Source organism: Aulonocara sp. 'chitande type north' Nkhata Bay, linkage group LG23 (assembly GCF_057382095.1).
Source record: "Aulonocara sp. 'chitande type north' Nkhata Bay isolate Kocher_YH1m ecotype deep benthic linkage group LG23, A_spYH_male_GT1.1, whole genome shotgun sequence".
NCBI lineage: Eukaryota > Metazoa > Chordata > Actinopteri > Cichliformes > Cichlidae > Aulonocara > Aulonocara sp. 'chitande type north' Nkhata Bay.
In genome coordinates this window covers 9,829,835-9,847,375 of record NC_141365.1, presented here as the reverse complement: position 1 = coordinate 9,847,375, position 17,541 = coordinate 9,829,835, and the positions used below count along the sequence as shown (strand labels likewise).

The following is a 17,541-nucleotide window of genomic DNA, read 5'->3' as shown; positions in this document are numbered from 1 at the left end:
GTCGACACCACCCGTCCGCTTTCAGAACGGGCAGCACCGGTGCACAAAACACGCAGCTCCAAATACTTCCCCTAGACTCTTACTTCCATGGTGACGAATCCAAACCGGAGACCATCGGCGCTCTTTTCAAACCACTTTACCGCGGAAACGTGTCAACTCAGAATTGAAGATTGTCTAACACTACCAGAAAACATATATGATACGTTATAATGTGGCTCGTGCAAGTCATTGGTCAAAGGAAATGGAAACATACTGTCGGTGATGTAGAATTACGCTGGACGGGCTAACGTTAGCCGCTAGGAAAGCACTTCCAGGGTAAGACAAGCTGTGATCGTTCTGGGATTTAACGCTAGCTCGTTAGTCGTCAAGCTTTGCTAACTAACAGGCTACTGCAGGCGACAAAACGACAACAAAAAGTTACCTCAGTGTTAATAAACGCATAAGGCTAATGTCTCTGATGAGCTAACATGCTTAATGTTAAACTTGCTGCTTAACGTTAGCAAACATTAAAAAGACTTGCTAACTTCTTTTAGCCATTCTATAAACTCAACACAGTCAATTATGAATAATAAACATTTTAGTAAATATCTTATGAATTTGTTTTCTTGGCTGTTCTTGCCACAGGCTAAATGTCAAAGTTGGAGTGGTCTAACTTGATTTGATACTTTATTTGGAGAGGAAACCTGGTTAAATGTGATCAGTGATAAATAAACCTGTCTTAACTCAGATGTGTTACAGCAAAATGTCTGGTCATGTTAAAATCATCTGGCACATTCAAAAAAATGCATTAGGTTAAGTTACTTATTGTTTAACGCAATAATGTTACCTCCAAAGTAGCTGGCAAACTAGAAGACAGTGATTGTATTTTTATGTTTAGCAGAAAAATTCTAAAATATTAACTTATGTATTTTTTTTTCATAGGTAGGTAATGTAAGTTCCATGCAGATCAATTGTGCTTGCATATGTAATCATCCTGAAGGGCCCGTTTTGAAGCACAAAAGTGTCTGGAACTTGAAGTTCCTAAACACATTTTGGGAATAAACATGACCCATTCTATGAGAATGTTTCTTTGATGAGTAACATTAAACCTATTGGAGGGGCAAACGTGTTTTAAATCTTTTGGGGCCTGTGTCCCCTGCGTATCCCCTGAAATTTACATTCATTTTTAGAACAGCAACAAACAGATGTGAGACAATACTGACATCCTTTTAACGTCATCTTATTTGCGATTAGGCTGATAGCAGTCACCAAGGTCAATATCGGCTCCCAACCATGACCAGCAATGCAGAAAGGAAGTTTGTTAATTTGCGAAAACGTCTGGACCAGCTGGGCTACCGGCAACCGCTGGGAATCGAGTCACTGCCACTTGTGGAGAAACTCTTCAGGTGTGAAACCTCTGAACCATGTACCCTCATTCTCTTAATATCACCATGTGGTCCAGTGTAGTTCAGCCATGTCTTTCTTTGTGTTACAGTGACTTGGTCCACACAACTGAAAGCCTGCGCAATGCCAAACTGTCAGCAGGGAAGTCTGACAAAGAAAACCGAAACGTAGACTCTCTTCTGGAGCCATACAGGACAGAGAATGCCCGGTTGGTCAGGGAAAACAATGAGCTACACCTTAAGCTTCTAAAATTGAAGGACGAGAAAGAGCGTGTCATTAGTGGTAATAACTGCGTTATAATAAGCAAGCACTGGCTCTTCAGCACAGTTTGAATCATTTTCCTCATATTCATCACCTGCATACACAACAGACAACATTTTTTTTCCTGTCTGGCTCCAGAGCTCAAAACCAACATCAGAAAACTGGACCATGAGACGACTGATCTGAAGTTTTTAAATAATCAGTATGTGCACAAGGTTCGCTGCCTGGAGAAGGATAGCAAGGCTAAATCTGAACGCATTCAGCAGCTTCAGGAGAAGAACCTGCAAGCTGTTGTTCAGACACCAGGTACTGACAGGGGAGGGGTAAGGCCTAAACTCTTAGATAGTGGACTTAAAATGATATTCCATCTAGGTATATTTAATCTTGACCCCTCTCGTGCTTTTAACAGGTGGAAAAAAACGCAGTATTCCTTTCAGACGGCAGAGAATGCAGATTGACGAGCTAGTACCTCCGTCTTCAACATCAGCTTATCCTGTGCAGCAACCTGATGATCCGTACATAGCTGATCTACTGCAGCTGGCAGATGGAAGGTTTGTTTTCTTTTGTGACTGAAAGTTGTTGTAGTTGCTTAATTAAATTGTTGATTATTAATGTTTGTATCTGCATTTATTCTGTCTGACTCGCTCCAATTTTTGTGTAGAATTCAGGAGTTGCAGGAAGGTGTTGTCAAATTGAAACTAGACCTTGGAAATGCTCAAGAAGTTGCAAAACATTTAAATACTCAGGTACGTTAAGTGGGTGCTTGTTACGTTGTGAATATTTTAAGTTGTCATAGAGGTAATCAGCTCTATTTTTTAAAACGCACTTCTGTTAGGTGGAGGAGAGGGACAAAGAGATTGACCGCCTGAATGGCGCACTTCATGGCGGCCGACCTCATGACATAATTTCTCTTGAGGCTCAGAACATCAGCAACGAAAAACTAATCGCCCATCTTAACCTGCAGGCAAGCTCTACAGTCACAGCATAAAAGTGGAGTAAAGAAATTTGGTTTGAATGGTTGCTGGTAGTTTAGTACAATCTCTTGATATGTTTGTGTGCAGATTGATTACTTACAGGAGACCAACAGGACGCTGGAGCAGAAAATAGACGGACTGCAGCAGAAAAAAAAGGACGCCTCCACCGAAGTAGTCAATCTGTCTTTAAAGAACCTGGAACTGTGTGAAGAGCTGACGCACATCGACGACCTCGCAAAGCGAATGGAGATGGACAAAGAGCGCGTGCTGGAAACTGCTGACATGGAGCTACAAGAAACTAAAGTAAGCAATGTGATGATCCTGGAGTTCTTGGCTTAAAAGCATTCAGTGTAATTCATCCATTAAGAATGGACTTCAAACTGTTTTCTCAACAGAAAGAAATTCAAAGGCAGCAGAAAATGATCGAAGATCTGGAGGCTATTATCACAAAGACAAGAAGGGTAAGTAGTAGTATACACTGTTCTAACTCTAGATTTCCTACTTTACAGTATAATATACCTTTTGCTTAAACTTCTATTACTTATTTACTTCAGGAGCAATCTGAAAGTGACTTTGAAAAAGATCGTCTGAGAGATCAGCTGGTGGAGCTCAAAGAGCAGAATGAGAAGATGGAGGGACTCGTGAATTTCTTGGAGGATGAGAAAAACAGGCTTCAGGACAAAGTAGAGAAAATGATGGCAGCTGGTGAGCAGCAGTGGAAATACCTCAGCAGCTATATATGCATTGCAGTGTTTATATACGCACTTGATGTTATATCCTAGACAAAGAGCTGGTGCTGGAGTTGGAGGCCATGCGTACTAAATATGGCGTTTGTGGAAGGGAACGCTCTCCGTCTCGTCTCGATGCATTTGTCAAGAGTCTAGAGGAGGAGAGGGATTACTATCGCAAAGAATCTGAGCGTTACAAAAGAGCCAGAGGAGCTGGCGGTGTTGACATAAGCCCTAGCCGTAGCCCAAGCAGGGGCAGGAGTCCTGGGTCCAAAGTAGTCAGGGTAAGAGTCAATAAAAAAGAAACTAGCAAATTTCTAATTGAGGTAGTTTCATGTTAAACTGATACTAAAGAACAATGACTTCAAATTTTCAGGGAGGTGCTGCAGAAGCGGAGCTGCTTCGTGTAATTCAGGAAAGAGATGAGCTGAAGGTTGCTCTCTTGGATTTTGAGAAGCACATGGAGGACATTCAAAATAATATAAAGGCCCTGAGCAATGAGAGGGATCATTTCAAAACCCTCTTTAAACAAGTAAGTTTTAGATGCTTTACATTTGCACCAATAACACATTTGAATAAATCTTTTTGTTTTTACATGATATGATTCTGTTTCATTCAGACTCAGGATGAGCTGAAGCTTACCCGCAGAGTAGATACGTCGAGTAATGTTGTGAAACTACAGGAGGAGATCAAACGAGCAGAAGCAAAGCTCGAGCAGATGACGACTGAAAGAGACACACTGATGGAGAGGTTAAAGGTCAGTGCAAGAATACAGCCTTTAAATCTGCACGTGATTCTGATGCGCCGTTACAGCTCTGCAGACACATGCTGTGCACATGTATCTGCAGGTTGCACAGACTTCAGCTCTAACAGACAGACAAGGGGAAGAGAGGAAGATTCTTAACCTGGAGAATGCTGTAAAGAGTGTGAGTTGGGATATTTCATTTAATAGGTTTAGTTATTTGAACCTTCCAGCACTTGAATTCTCACTATACTGTGATATTATGTAATGTTCATGTATATTTTTGGAGTGCAGCTGGAACGGGAGAGACTGGATCTCCAATCACAAGTATCCCTGCTAAAGGAGAGCAAGGAGGCTGCAGAGGAGGAGCTGAAGGTTCAGTCTGCTGCTATGGTCCACAGTGGAGAGGAGGTCGCCCAGCAGAGGGTTGAGTCTAATGCTCTGAGGTTTGAATTGCTGGTTATATCAGCGGTGTTCACTTCCACTTGAGGATCTTTATAATGTAACCAACTAATGGTGCCATAGTTCAGTTCTGTAAAATGCTTTATAATATTGTATCACAAATTTATCACATTATATATGTGGTGCAGTGGAACAGTTTCTCGACACTTCACAAAACAAAAAGTTACCCTATTTAAATTTGACCCTGGAGGATACAATTGTGTGTAAATCTGTGTCTAACCCTGTGAATATCTAATGTCTTTAAACAGTATTCTCTTGGTGGCACTCCTGACCACTGGGGTTGGATATTGCTGGGTTTTCTAAAGAAAACTGCTCATTAGTCACTGACTGGATCATAGCCAGATACACAGCTTTCATCATCAGTGATGATTCTTAGCATTAAACTTCTAGTTCAAGTTTATGTTTGCTCTGTGTGCAAGTCTCTGCAGATGGTTTTCTGTGAGTGGTCCGAACAGAACTTCTGGGAGCTGTGTTGGAAGCTGTCCTCGTGCACAAAGATATGACCTTGATTTATGATTTTTATAGGACGGAGTAGCAACGTTTTTGTTTTTTGTTTATTTTTAATCACACCAAATACAAAAAGTACCCAAAATGTATTAAGCTCAAAAATAGAACATATTGGTTTCTTTAGACTTCCTCATCTGAAACGTCATCATTCTTGATGCTGCACTAAGGGATTGTTATACTTGTCACCAGTTGTTGGAGAGCTGATGGGATTTTCCCTGCCTGTCTGTAGGCTGCTACAGGAGCAGATGGAGAAGTCACTGTCTGATACTCAGCACAGGCTATCTGTGAAGATGAATGAGCTGCATGCTTCCCATGTGCAGATAGAAAAACTTGAGGAGAGAATAGGTGAATATGTTGAAACAGTCATTACGCTTTTTTCTTTTTCTGTAAGGCTCTGTTTCCTGTTTGCTGAATTTTAGTTTGCCTTCCAGGGGAGCTGAGTCAGCAGAGTTCCAAGCACAAAGGGGAAGTAGCTGTTCTTCACAAGTCAATCTCTGCCCTGGATAAAGAAAAAGATGCTCTGCAGGATGAGGTGGATCAAAAGACTGAGAAACTGGTTGCTCTTCAAGAGGAACTATCCAACAAGGTAGTATTTTTTATTTTATTTATTTATTTATTTTTTTAAGGTTCAAGATTACAAACTTTTATGAAAGGATCGAATTTCATGTCCATATGTGAAATCTTAAAGGTCAAATCTCACATCTGACCCCTAATGTCCAGTTCATGTGACGGGTGTGATCGCTGGATACTGTGCCAGCTGTCTCTGTGAAAATTGCTGTCAAATAATTAACTCTTTGAGGCATGTAAGACAACCACTTCCATAACCACTTCCAAAAGAAAAATATTTCAAATAAAATCATGAGCCTCTTTGTGCTCTACAAGAGCACTTTTCAAAACCATGTGTGCAATTGAGAGCAACTACGAGAGAGGAGTTGAGATGCTGAGAGAAACACAAGCGTACTTGGACCTGGATGGGGAATTGTGCTTGGACGCTGTGTAAGTCAACTGTGCCTAGTACGCGTACACCAGTTCAGTGTTTTGTGGCCCAGTCTTTTGGGTCAAAAGAAGAGTGGATCTAACTAAATAGCTCTGTCTTCTTTGTCCCTCCGGATAAACTTAATGGATTTATTATGGGAGTAGTGGGTCTGAAGCTGAGACTGAATCCATGATCGAAACATTGAGTGTGTCACACAAGAACCGGTTTATAACTGAAAGCTTTTACATAACTAATGGAGAGATGTGTCCACTCTAGCTATTGTTTGCAAAGAACATATTATATGAACTAATCTGTGGCTCAAGAAACAAACCATGGATTTGTACAAAAAGAAGGCTTTGGATGATGAGTTGTACTCATACACTGGAATCACATGAGGAAGGAATAAATACAGTAACTAAATACACATGGGTTTTCTATTAAAATGCACTTTGCATTTGCATCTAAAACATGTTATTTAAAAAATTAATGAGGTAAACTCTTGATATTTACACAGGAAAAGACCCTTGAAGACGTGAGACTCACAGTCACAAACATGGACAGCTCGTTAGCGTGAGTACTGTGTTCTTGGGGTTCAATGTCGGTTTTATTTAAGTAAATATTAGGATAAAAACCCAACGTAAGAAATAAAGTTTTTCTTTTTATGAACCAATATTTTAAATTCTTTCAGTCAGCTTCAAGGAGCGTTAAACAGTCGTGAGAGGGAGTTGAACAGCCTCAGGAGACAGCTGGATGCGTCTCAGGAGGAGCTGGCTGGACTCAGGAGAGAGAAGGAAATTACAGTCCGAGAGAACAGGAGACTGCAAGATGACCTAGCCACAATGACCAGGGAGAACCAAGTAAATAAAAAAAATCACAATTACTGTAATCAATGTTGAGTCTTCTGTGTCATGTACCAAAATAATAGAAGTGACACTAGCTACTTGCATCTTTTTTGTCCAGGCTGTACATGCAGAAATGGAAGAGTCTTTACATGAGAAGGATGAGCTCAAGTTGAGGCTCCATTCTTACATTTCTGAAGTGGCCAGAGTAGAGAAGCTGATTGCCACAAAGGCAAGAACATATCCCTTTGCTCCTGTATTTTATGTTTGCGACTTTACACATATTATAATTACCTGGAAGCCCTTGTAGAAGCCTTCTTCTGACAGCTCTGTTGACCCACAGGAACAAGAGAACAGGGATTTGTTGGAGCGGTTCAGGTTGTCCCACATGGAGATGGAGGAGCGGAACCAAAAGTTACAGCAGGCTGAAGGCCTCAGCAACTCCATCCGCCTGGAGCTGCTCTCTTCAGACACAGAACGCAGACACCTCCGAGATGCAGTCGGCCAACAGGAAAAGGAAATCCAACAGGTGAGATGTGGCACTGGAAAAAGATTACAGAGACATTTCTAGCTGCTATTCTAGGTAAACAAGTTAAATGAATGTTAATTTCAGTCTTTAAACAAATGTGTCTGAAATGCACCCTTTTTCACTTTTCTGTTTATCCAAGCACATGCAGGCGATCCAGGCTTACGAGGCGCAAGTTTCCTCGTTGGTTCGTGGGATGTCCCGATTAGAGGAAGAGCTACACAAAGCACAGGAAGAGAAGGCTGCTCTCCTCGCAGATCTGGCTTCAGTTAGGGAGCTATGTGTCAAACTAGACTCGAGCAAGGAGCTCACTGCACGTCAGCTCACCTCCAGGAGCATGGACCTCGAGCGGGTGAGGCTTGCTGTGGTGCCGGCTTATTTATTACAGTGTTTTTTCTGGTCTTGGCAGGAAACTGTTCACATCCTGTTTTCCTTCAAACTTAATTATGATATTTGCTTTTTGTTTTTAGGTTACAGGAGAACTGGAGGATGTCCGGTCAGAGGCGGAGATTCTCAAGAAGCAGTTAGCCAGCGAGCGGCTGACTGTGCGTAACCTCGAGACACTGCTCTCCACAAATCGGCAAAAGGAGTTTCAAACACATCTGACAGCCAGCGAACGAGAGTCAGAGCTGAAAGTGCTACGAGACAGGCTCACCTTGGCTGACAGCAAAACGTAAATAAATCCCGTTCACTCTACTTGTTAAAAGAAATCTCCTTCCTAAAGAAAAAGTTGGTAACTTGTGTGTCTGTGTAAAGTGCAGAGCATGCCAGGGAGGTGTCCCAGCTTCGCGGCAAAGTCTCTCAATTGCAGACAGAGATTGACGTTCTGAAAAGGCAGCTGACCACTGAGCGCTTTGAGCGGTGAGCTACACGACTGTTTGTCTTTACAGTGATGCTTATAACAGCAGTTTCTCTTTGGGGATTAATAAAGTAACCTATCAGTCTATCTGTGGGCGTTATTGATGAATCTGATAGCAATTGTTTCTAGATTAATCAAAAAGAAATCAATATTTTCATTACATGAGACCGAAAATCTCAAAAGTGCCAAAAAAAAGTATTTTTGCAACTCTATCCATCCCATGAAACCACTTACTAATACAGAGCAGGTGATATCAGTGTGTTGCATTGGAAAAATGTCATTATTAATTTTTTGGGTAATCACGTAATGTTAACTCTGAACCAGAAATGTTTGGTTATCAAAATTTCACCCTGAGTGCACCACATCTGTCAGGATTGATGCAATATTCCATCATATCACTCAGCTACTGCAGCTTCATAACACGAGTAAATACAGCTGATGTAACAGCAGTCTTAAATATCATTCCACTAAAAAAAAAAAAAGAGTAATTACATTGGGTTTTTAATTTTAGCTGTAAAAAACTGGCCAAATACATTTGAAGTTGGATGAAACGATTTCTGACATTTAATTCTCCAAAACAACCTCACTCTTCATTTTTACCCCTCAGCCGTAGAAGACTGATGGGGTTTTGTCATCACCCCATCAGGTCAGATCAACTTTGTAGCTACAAGGACGTGACCGCAGATACAAATATTCTGATGCTGTTTTGTTGCCTCCTTTCTCTCTCTCACCTCAGTGAAAGGGCAGTTCAGGAAATGCGCAGACAGGGTCTGTCGTTCTCAACCCTGCAAACCTCATCATCCCTCAGCGTCTCCAGCAGCTCTCACCACATCTCACCAGAACGCTCCATCCTCCGATCTCTTGATCACTCCACTGATAAATCAGCAGACAGGTAAGCCATAAACATAACAGTTTGGGAAATAAGGTGAAAGACATTTAAAACCAATATGATCTTAAGTTGAGGCTGAAAATGTTGAGGCTTGATTTATTGCCATTATTATGACTATTATCATGTGTTTAAAACCTCTCTTCCTCCCTTCTGTTTTTAGGAGTGTGAGCTTCAAGGATTGATTGGAACAAAGATTAAATGAAGGCACTGACAAGTGAGTCAGAACCCACTAGAAGCTTGTGAGTGATGTCTTGACTTTGGACATAAAAAATGAAGGCCTCTGTAAACCACAGTTTAACCTGTGGAGTACCTCATAGAAACTTTATTGTTCCGTTCAACAAAAGGGCAACCAGGGCTGTTTAAATAACGTTTGTACTAAAGGTGAAGATTTTTCTAACATTTCTAACAATGTTTTTTGAATGTGTTACTTGCACTGTAGATTAAGTATTTTCTATTGATTTAAAAACAAAAGCTTCATAAAGAAGTCCCAAAAAAATGAATGTGATTCCCACCATCTTTAACCACATGTAGCAAGTGTTCATTTTGTGTGAGGTTTTTTTTGTATTATGTATATTATGCTTAAATTATTCATAAATAAAGTAATTAAAAACTGCAAACGAACATCAGAAAAGGTAAACGTCAGTTTTATTACATGGTAAATAATCTCAGTTACATCAAAGAGGGAGAGGAGCTGGCAACGAGAGGCTGCGATTGAGCATTAAATAAGCTTGATATGAAACCCTTGACCATCCCAGCACATGGTGCGTGTTTTAGCCTGCTAAACCACTGAATGCCCACTAAAACCACTGAACAATTTTTTTCTAAGGTCTACAGTGTATAAAGCAACAAATAAAAACAGAGTTTGGTCTTGCAACCATATTAATATTTCCATTGTTGTATACTGAGCAGATATAATTACTGTAACAGCTGACATAACGTATGGTTTGGTTGACCTTTTCTTTTGAATTTGATTTCAAGCTTTAGTGGTTCTGAAGTCAGGTCTTTCTCGTCCAATAATCAGCACTTTTAAAAGGCACGCGGACATCAAGTAAACCTGTGTAACAGCTCTGAAAATACAATTTGTTCCTTAAAAATAGTACAAACGGTTTTCTATTAAAAAAAAAAAATACAACTTTAAAGCATTGCTCATTTAATGCCGACAGTGTGCAGCGGTTGTGTTGGGGAGAGGGTATGTGAATAGAGAAAAGTCTAAAATGTACTTGGGCAGGAGTTCTCTCAGTAGCTTCTGTGGTAAGCTGCATAAATAATAGTGTATTGTTTCCGTGGTGACCGGCTTGTACCACGTTTGCCTTTCTGGAAAGTGAACATGAGGAGGCGCTCCAACATGCTGGAGCACAAACTCCGCGTCGCTTTCCAGGTGCTCGTAGGACCCGATGAAATCATAAGAAACAGCACAAGGTTGGCATAAGTTATATATGGGCATCCAGTGCTCATTCATGCGCTCCACGTCCTCGTCTAACAAGTAACGAACAAACTCTGCAAAAGTCACGTCGTCTCCTGTTATAGCTGCATCCTTAGCGCGGCCTTTTCTGTAACGCTTTATGATCTCCACGCCGTACTTTTTCTGGTAGGACTCTATCTCGCCAAACTTGTTCCTGTATGCGGAAAGCAGGCGCTCCATGGGCTCTCGCACAAACATGAACTTGAAGTAATGCTTGAGGCGGTAGCGGATCTCTTCGGGCTTCAGAGAGGACAAGAAGACCAGGTCGCTGCGGTGGTCCATCTTGATGTTGACGTCCACGTTTTCCAGGGCTCCGCTCAGGACCTTCAGAACCCTCTTCCAGTTGGAGCAGGCCACTTTGGGGACGTAGCAGTAGAGGAAGCGGTGCTCGTCGTTCACGAGGACATGCTGCAGCAGCGTCTTCCTCTGTAGGAGGCTCAGTGACCACACACTGTGGGGCATGTTCTTGTGACTGCACATGGTTTTGATGGTCCGGTTACGGATCTCCTGGAGGATCTAAAAGTGAACAGAAATCAGTGACTTCAAGCTGTGTTCCATTAATTTTACACAGTAAGAACACTCCCTGTGTTCATATACCACTTTGCATTTAATCATTACTTATTATTTGTCTCTGGCTCTCTTCCACTGTGAGTCTTTAGTCCTATCTCCCTTCCCTCACATCTGCCATGGCCACAGCCGGTCTTGGCAAGCTTCCTCCTGTTAAAAGGCAGTTTTTCCTTCCCACTGTTGCCAAGCGCTTGCTCATAGAGTATCATCTGATCTCGTTTTCTCTGTATTATTGTCTGGTCTTTGCCTAACATTACAAAGAGCCTTGAGGCAATTGTTGTGATTTGGCTCTCTATAAATAAAACTGAATTTAATTGAACAAGCATCAAATAAAAAAAAAAATACTGAAACATTTGTCACTGAGGTTCAGGATATCTCAGTCCTTCTGTTTTCCTCGTATTGTGTTCGCAATAAACCTGAAGTTGGGTATGGCAAATACATGTTTGCACAAGTAGAAAATACTTTGCCGAGCCAGCCTGAAGAAATTTTGACCGTGTCTATTAGCTGATAGACTGGATTTCACTTGTGATTCTACCAATCAATATAAACAGGGAAACCTTAATGGTGCTGTTTGAGGACAGCTGGACCATTTAAATCTTTTTATATAGATATTTGACTCTGGCTGTTTCTTGTATGTCTCCTCCTCCCATTTGTGGTTACATGTCAGTATTTGTGGGTTTCCAAAGCATTTCAGCAACTGTATAATTGCAAATAAAGCCTCGTATATGGTGTGAATCCCCTTTAAGAGGCCTCCAGTGGTGTGAAAGTGCAACACTTTTTACTGGGTAGATGTTTTGCAGAAAAATGTCACGATTTAATCTTTCGTTACAGACTCTGGCCACTTTAAACTTTTTATAGGTGGATGTGACTGGTGAATTTACTAAGTTGTTATTATAGTTGATTTTTACTTTATTTAATTACAATTTTTAATTTGAAGTCCCATTAGTTTCCAGTTTTAGTTTCTTTAAAATAATATGGACATTGAATTTAAGAATATAAACAGTGCTTTTTCAAGGCATTTGACTCAGTTGTGTGGACTTCCTGAGTGTCAGTAAATATCTGCACCAAAATCTCATGAGGCAGATAATGACATGGTCGTTTCCTGTGTATTTTTCCATTTCAGTTCACTTTTGAGTGCTTAAAATGATTTCTGGTTTGAGTTAAATTATTTATCCCAAAAGTTGGAAATGTGTTAAAGCAGATAAAGTATGGAAAAACATCTCAGAAGGAAATGTCTCAGAAATGTAGAATATTACACTTAACGGGAAAATCTCAGTAATTCACAATGTAATATGACAGTAAGGAGCTTTAAAGTTAACGTGAATGCTGGTATTAAGGTGGTAAACACTTTGTGCATCTGTCCCTGTTAGAGGGGAGCTGAAACGTGTTCAGAGCATGTCCAGTAAGTGTTACCGAGGGGTGGTCGTGTATTATTCACAGCCACTCACCAACTCCTTTTATTTCTAATTTTAGTTTAGTTTTAGTTCACTAAAGATCTTTAAATATTATTTACTGCAGTAATGTGGACAGGGGCATAATTTCCAGGAGGGTTATGATTCCCCCCCCAATACAGTTATTAATAAATAGGCTGTTGATTTTGTTTACTCATTTCAGTTATTACCAGCAAAATAGTTGCATGTTTAATCATTTGGGAATTTACCCAGATGATTACACCCCCCACCACCAATGTTCAGCACAAAGTTACGCCCATAAATGTGGAGTGAAACTACATTTGATCAGGGGTACCATGATGTCAAAGTTGGCTGCAGGGATTCAAAGATGGTGTTTAAATCGAGCGTTCACGGAAACCAACCAAAAATCTACCTTTCAACCATTTCACTGAGGAAACTGCTCTAAGGCTCTTAAGCCTCCGGCTTATCACCGATCAGCAACTATTACGAAATGCTGAAATATTCAGACTAAATCTAAGCTAAATCTTCATGTGGGGTTACATTCCTCTACCTGGGACTCCAGGTCCGCCGCGTCTGGGCTGCGTCCCCCCGCCTGCCCCCGGTGGAAGTCTAGTCGCCTGCCGTTACTGCGGGGTGAAGGCGTCTCCATGCCGTTTAGCATTCCCTTCTCTATCATGAGCAGCAGGCCTCCGGATGCTACGATGACCAAGAAGGTTAACAGCGACGGCAGCACGGCGGAGCTGCGGCGGCCAGAGCTCAACTTCATCGCTGACCTGAAGTTTATAACCGAACCGCTCCGCGCTCCTCCGCTCCTCTTCATGCCGTACTCCTGCCTCCGAGGGAGCATAGTTTGTGTCCGGCTTGTCTGTTTGATGCCTACCAGGTTTTCTAAGTTGCTCTCTAACTACAGTAATACCTACCACGTACCCATACTTAAGTTCAAAAGTGCACGAAAAGTGTTTTTGTGTTTTAATATAAGCACTTCCTGTTTTGACTGTCAAAATAAAAACCCCTCAATCAGGGGTAAATCGGAGTCTCAGTTTTTGCTAAGAAAAAAAAAACACTCTCAAAATTGCCTAACAAACCACAGAAGGTTTCATTTCTAATTTATTGAGAATACACTTACAACATAGACGGTAAACTACTTGAGATTTCATAAGAGAAATAAGTGCAATTTTTAGTGTGATGATTTAAGTTTTCCAGTCTTCGTCTGCATCATCTCTGAATACATGTGCATTAAGTTACAGATCATAGGAGAAAGGCACAAAACTTTGTGTAGTTTTTTTTCCCCATGTAGAATTTTTGTAGTAAAACAAAAAATGTATATTTTTTAAATTTATGATGCAAACTAGATTGTTTGACGTTGAAAAATAAATGTAATAATTTCTGTAAAGTGCTTTTGCTCGCTGTTTTTCAACTGCGCAAACTGATCAAGCTAACTAGAATATACAGTTTCAAAATAAAATCCTTACTGCTTTGTTTTAGAGAGGGGGGGGGGGGGGGGGGACCAAAGTATCCCTATGCATGCTGGTGTATGTAGTCCAGTTAGCATTTTCTGATTTTTATCTCCGCATTCAAACATAGCTTGGTAGATCCTCAACTAATCTATGGTCCTTAGACTGAAAACATTTATATAGTATGAATCAGCTGTGAACACAAACTGTTTATATTTCAAAACTATACATCCTGCTAGGCACTCAATACAAAGCCTAAAATGTACAGCATTCCTTGTTTTTATCCACCTTTTCAATCCAGCTGCACCTTACTGCTCCACAAAACTGTCTGGCCCAAAGCTGGAATCATTGATACCACTGTATATAAGAGAGACTACAGCTAGAAATTCACCAGTGACTGGCAGGAGATGCAGCCAAAAGTTAAAAGAACAGCTGAGCACCTCGGAAAGAGTTCAACACACCGGCTGGTAAAACACTGTCCCTTGGTGGTGAATTTCTTAGTTAAAATTTGCCAAAGTAGTTTATTTTTGTGATCTTTGTGTATTTCCCTTTTCTATGGCAGTAACTTTCAAACTACTGACACCTTTGCTGCTTTGCTGATTACAGATGTCTTTTCAAATCTTTTTTACTTAATTAGTTTTTGAGAGACTCGCATGCCTTCTTGCCTTTTGAAGATTGGAGACAAAACATGAGTCTTTCTCTTAATATGCTGGATGGGTGAACGGGGGGTGAATATATGTGCCCTTCTCCGGTTATCCTACACGCAGCCCACAGTACGGTATAAGCGGTCTGCTGTGTAACTGTGATGCTTCAGGGTTGTATTATCACTGGGCATCATACAAGAAAACCACAGACTCAAGACACCCTTGCAGGATTTACACCTGCAGGAAGACCACCCTGCCCTCCCTTCCCTCCTCGGTGCTTTCACTTCCATTCAGTTCGTCATTCCTTTCATTACCACCCACAGGCACGAGCTTACGTTACAGTAACGTGCTCGCATCGTGACCGGAGCTCATATATGCGCTGTTACTTCGCCGACACTCGCCTTTCTCTGGCAGCCACACCCTCCCATCTTCATCTCCATCTCTCACGCGTGCAGCTGTGACCGTCGGGCGGTGCGTGCGTCTCCGTGTCGGGCACCCGCAGCATCAGCAACACAAAAGGGTCGGAGCTGGAGCTGGGTTTACCTCAGCGCGGATCGGAAGGAGGGGATAGCGTTTCCGAGCAAAGGTGGTGGGATTTTTTATCTTCTTCTCTTCCATGTCGGTTTGTGTTTATGGTTACTGACTTCCATTTTCACGACGCTATTGACCTTGTCATTGTAGACCACCCCTCATTTTACCCATTGACCTGCTCAGATCTTCTACTCCATCCATCGCAGATCCGTGTGTGTTCGTCTGTGTATGTGTGTGTGTGTTTGCTGTAAATGGGCTGGTACTTGCAATTTGATCCGGTTTGAAATGCGCAAACGCCGATGTCAACAGGCCAGGTTGTGCTCAATCGTTACTTTTTAAACCCCAAAACAATCCTCATCAATTAAACGCCGTTTGGATGCTATCAGTGAAAAATGTGAGAAAAGCAGAGGCCACATTCTTTGTTCTCCACGCGCTTTTTAGTCTGCAATTAATAGACTGTAGTCCCCGTGCGGCGGCATCCGCTAATCTGCAATCAGCGGTTAGGTATCGATCGGTGCCTTTAGGGTGTATGTTGATGTTCTCCTTTACTTTGTCTTCCCCTAAACGATGGGCAGTCGGTATGAATTATAAGGATGTTTATGCCAGCTTGAAAACCATGCGCAGGCCATATGGTGCGGGCCTACATGTGCGGGGGGGAAATGAAGGAAATTATGGATTTATTTTCCCACGCGTCATTTAAAGCCTTTAAATCAATGCTGCAACACTGTTGTACCAATGGACTTTGAGGCTGAGACACACAGGCAGCGAATATTAATGTCAGCTTGCCAGATATTAATTCACGGGTTACTGGTGCTGGGTTTATGGTGCTGGTGTGGAGTAAACTGGTCTGTTTTCTGGTTGGCTGATTCAGTGCTTGACTGACATGAAGATGTAGACTGCTGTAGTATTTATGTTTTAGGTCATCAATAGAAAGACTGAAGCACGTGCTTTGCAGGAGAAAGATATGATAGTAAAGACGATGATAGCAGATAAGTGGAGTTACTTAGCAGCTATAACAACAAGCCGCTTCATATCCAGCCTTTAGAGTATCAGATCCACTGATGCACAGTAAACAACAAACCGTTATCGTATCATCACCACCCAATGGTGACTAACTGGCTTTTTTTTCTTTGCAGAGACATCTGCTGAGTGTCTTTGTAGTGCCAGACATGAATTTATTTTATTTGAGTCATGTATGGCCCTGGGACCTCAAAATAAAATGATTTAATTTGAAATTCTGTAAGATGTAAAAATGTCTGTCTGATACTCTGGTCTCTGTGTGTTTTAAATATCAGGAAAAACAGAGCTGAAAAACCCCATGATAACCTAGAAAGGTTGGTTGTTCATTAAACGAGTGACTGTCCAAGAGTATGTGCACAGCGTGTGATGCACTGACCGGATCCAGCATTTGATTGTAGTTTGCATCTTACTGCATGACCCACCTGACTCTGTATACTGAAATGAAACAAGTACTACGATTTGTCCTCCTTTAGTTCAAAATAGTAGCAGAATAACTCACAGTATGTTATTAACACAAAACTCAATTGTATTCCATTTTAATTTATTTATATGGCACTATACAGACCCTACTGCTTCTAGTGAGTCAAAATGCCCCAGGGTCCTTTTAGACTGCCTAAATGATTTGATAAAAGTACTGGATTCTGACACCAGCCCGTACCACCAGGCTAACCAATACACCAGCCCCTGTAAAAAATGTAAAAATGATAAAGAATTTGCTAGATACCTAACCTGATTAAATAATCACAGTTTTAATCATGTTGTGCAAAGCTCCGCACTGCCCATCTAAAGCATAAGTTCTCTTATTCTATACAGAGGTTTGCATTACGATTATTGCTGTTCTTCTCCAAAGCTAAAAAAAAAATGTAATTACAGTCTGGCAGTCAGTTCCTTAGGAGGCCTGTCCTAATTATTCAGTCCTCTGTGATGCAAGTTAATATCAACTCTTTAGAAATTTCCTTCCTGGATGATCTTAGAAATGTTTATGTAACACATCTCTGCCCTAAATAATATGACCGCACAGTGTTTATTGTGTTTATGTTGTTATTCTTATTTTCCTGACATGCGTCATATATTTAGGTCACCACAGAAATGTTAGCATATATCAAAATGACAAGGGATTGCAGCAGGCTGTAGATCACATATCTGTGTAGGTTTGTATATTTAATGAGATCCATTCAAAATGTTCTTATTTGTGGACATTTCCCCCTCTGTGTATTTCTTATAAATCACAAGATGACATCACATTGCATCTATACAAATTTCCGTGCTACGGAGAAACATATTCAGCCATGCTTTCCAATTTCC

The 17,541-nt window shown here is 41.1% G+C and overlaps 3 protein-coding genes across 6 annotated transcripts in view; 2 read left to right on the top strand and 1 right to left on the bottom strand.

Annotated features, from left to right (window-relative positions):
• Positions 1-60: 60 nt before the first annotated feature.
• Positions 61-11,019, top strand: cep135 (centrosomal protein 135). Of its 3 annotated transcripts, XM_086282759.1 has the most exons (27): positions 61-315; positions 1,234-1,385; positions 1,475-1,665; positions 1,783-1,950; positions 2,054-2,195; positions 2,306-2,390; positions 2,480-2,608; positions 2,706-2,921; positions 3,014-3,079; positions 3,173-3,323; positions 3,401-3,630; positions 3,723-3,878; positions 3,966-4,103; positions 4,195-4,272; positions 4,383-4,534; positions 5,287-5,402; positions 5,489-5,643; positions 6,548-6,603; positions 6,722-6,890; positions 6,994-7,104; positions 7,216-7,401; positions 7,541-7,750; positions 7,869-8,071; positions 8,155-8,259; positions 8,994-9,149; positions 9,307-9,360; positions 10,739-11,019. In XM_086282759.1, exons 2-26 carry the CDS (start codon positions 1,273-1,275, stop codon positions 9,326-9,328), a joined length of 3,504 nt encoding a protein of 1,167 aa, XP_086138885.1. In that variant the 5' UTR covers positions 61-315; positions 1,234-1,272; the 3' UTR covers positions 9,329-9,360; positions 10,739-11,019. The 3 variants fall into 3 exon arrangements, with proteins under 3 accessions (XP_086138885.1, XP_086138886.1, XP_086138884.1); XM_086282760.1 differs by lacking the exon at positions 10,739-11,019 and having other exon boundaries at positions 7,550-7,750; positions 9,307-9,777; XM_086282758.1 differs by lacking the exon at positions 10,739-11,019 and having other exon boundaries at positions 9,307-9,777.
• Positions 9,340-17,541, top strand: part of cracd (capping protein inhibiting regulator of actin dynamics) — a 33,485-nt gene continuing 25,283 nt past the window's right edge. The window contains exon 1 of one of the 2 annotated variants that reach the window (XM_086282754.1): positions 9,340-9,360. In XM_086282754.1, the coding sequence (XP_086138880.1) occupies positions 9,345-9,360 (16 nt within the window). In that variant the 5' untranslated portion in view covers positions 9,340-9,344. Of the gene's footprint in view, positions 9,361-15,053; positions 15,272-17,541 lie in introns of those variants that run through there. The other variant, XM_086282756.1, reaches the window with a different exon arrangement.
• On the bottom strand, positions 9,762-13,564 carry chst14 (carbohydrate (N-acetylgalactosamine 4-0) sulfotransferase 14). The gene is made up of 2 exons (XM_086282767.1): positions 13,138-13,564; positions 9,762-11,124 (listed from the first exon to the last, which is right to left on the bottom strand). Exons 1-2 carry the CDS (start codon positions 13,432-13,434, stop codon positions 10,297-10,299), a joined length of 1,125 nt encoding a protein of 374 aa, XP_086138893.1. The 5' UTR covers positions 13,435-13,564; the 3' UTR covers positions 9,762-10,296.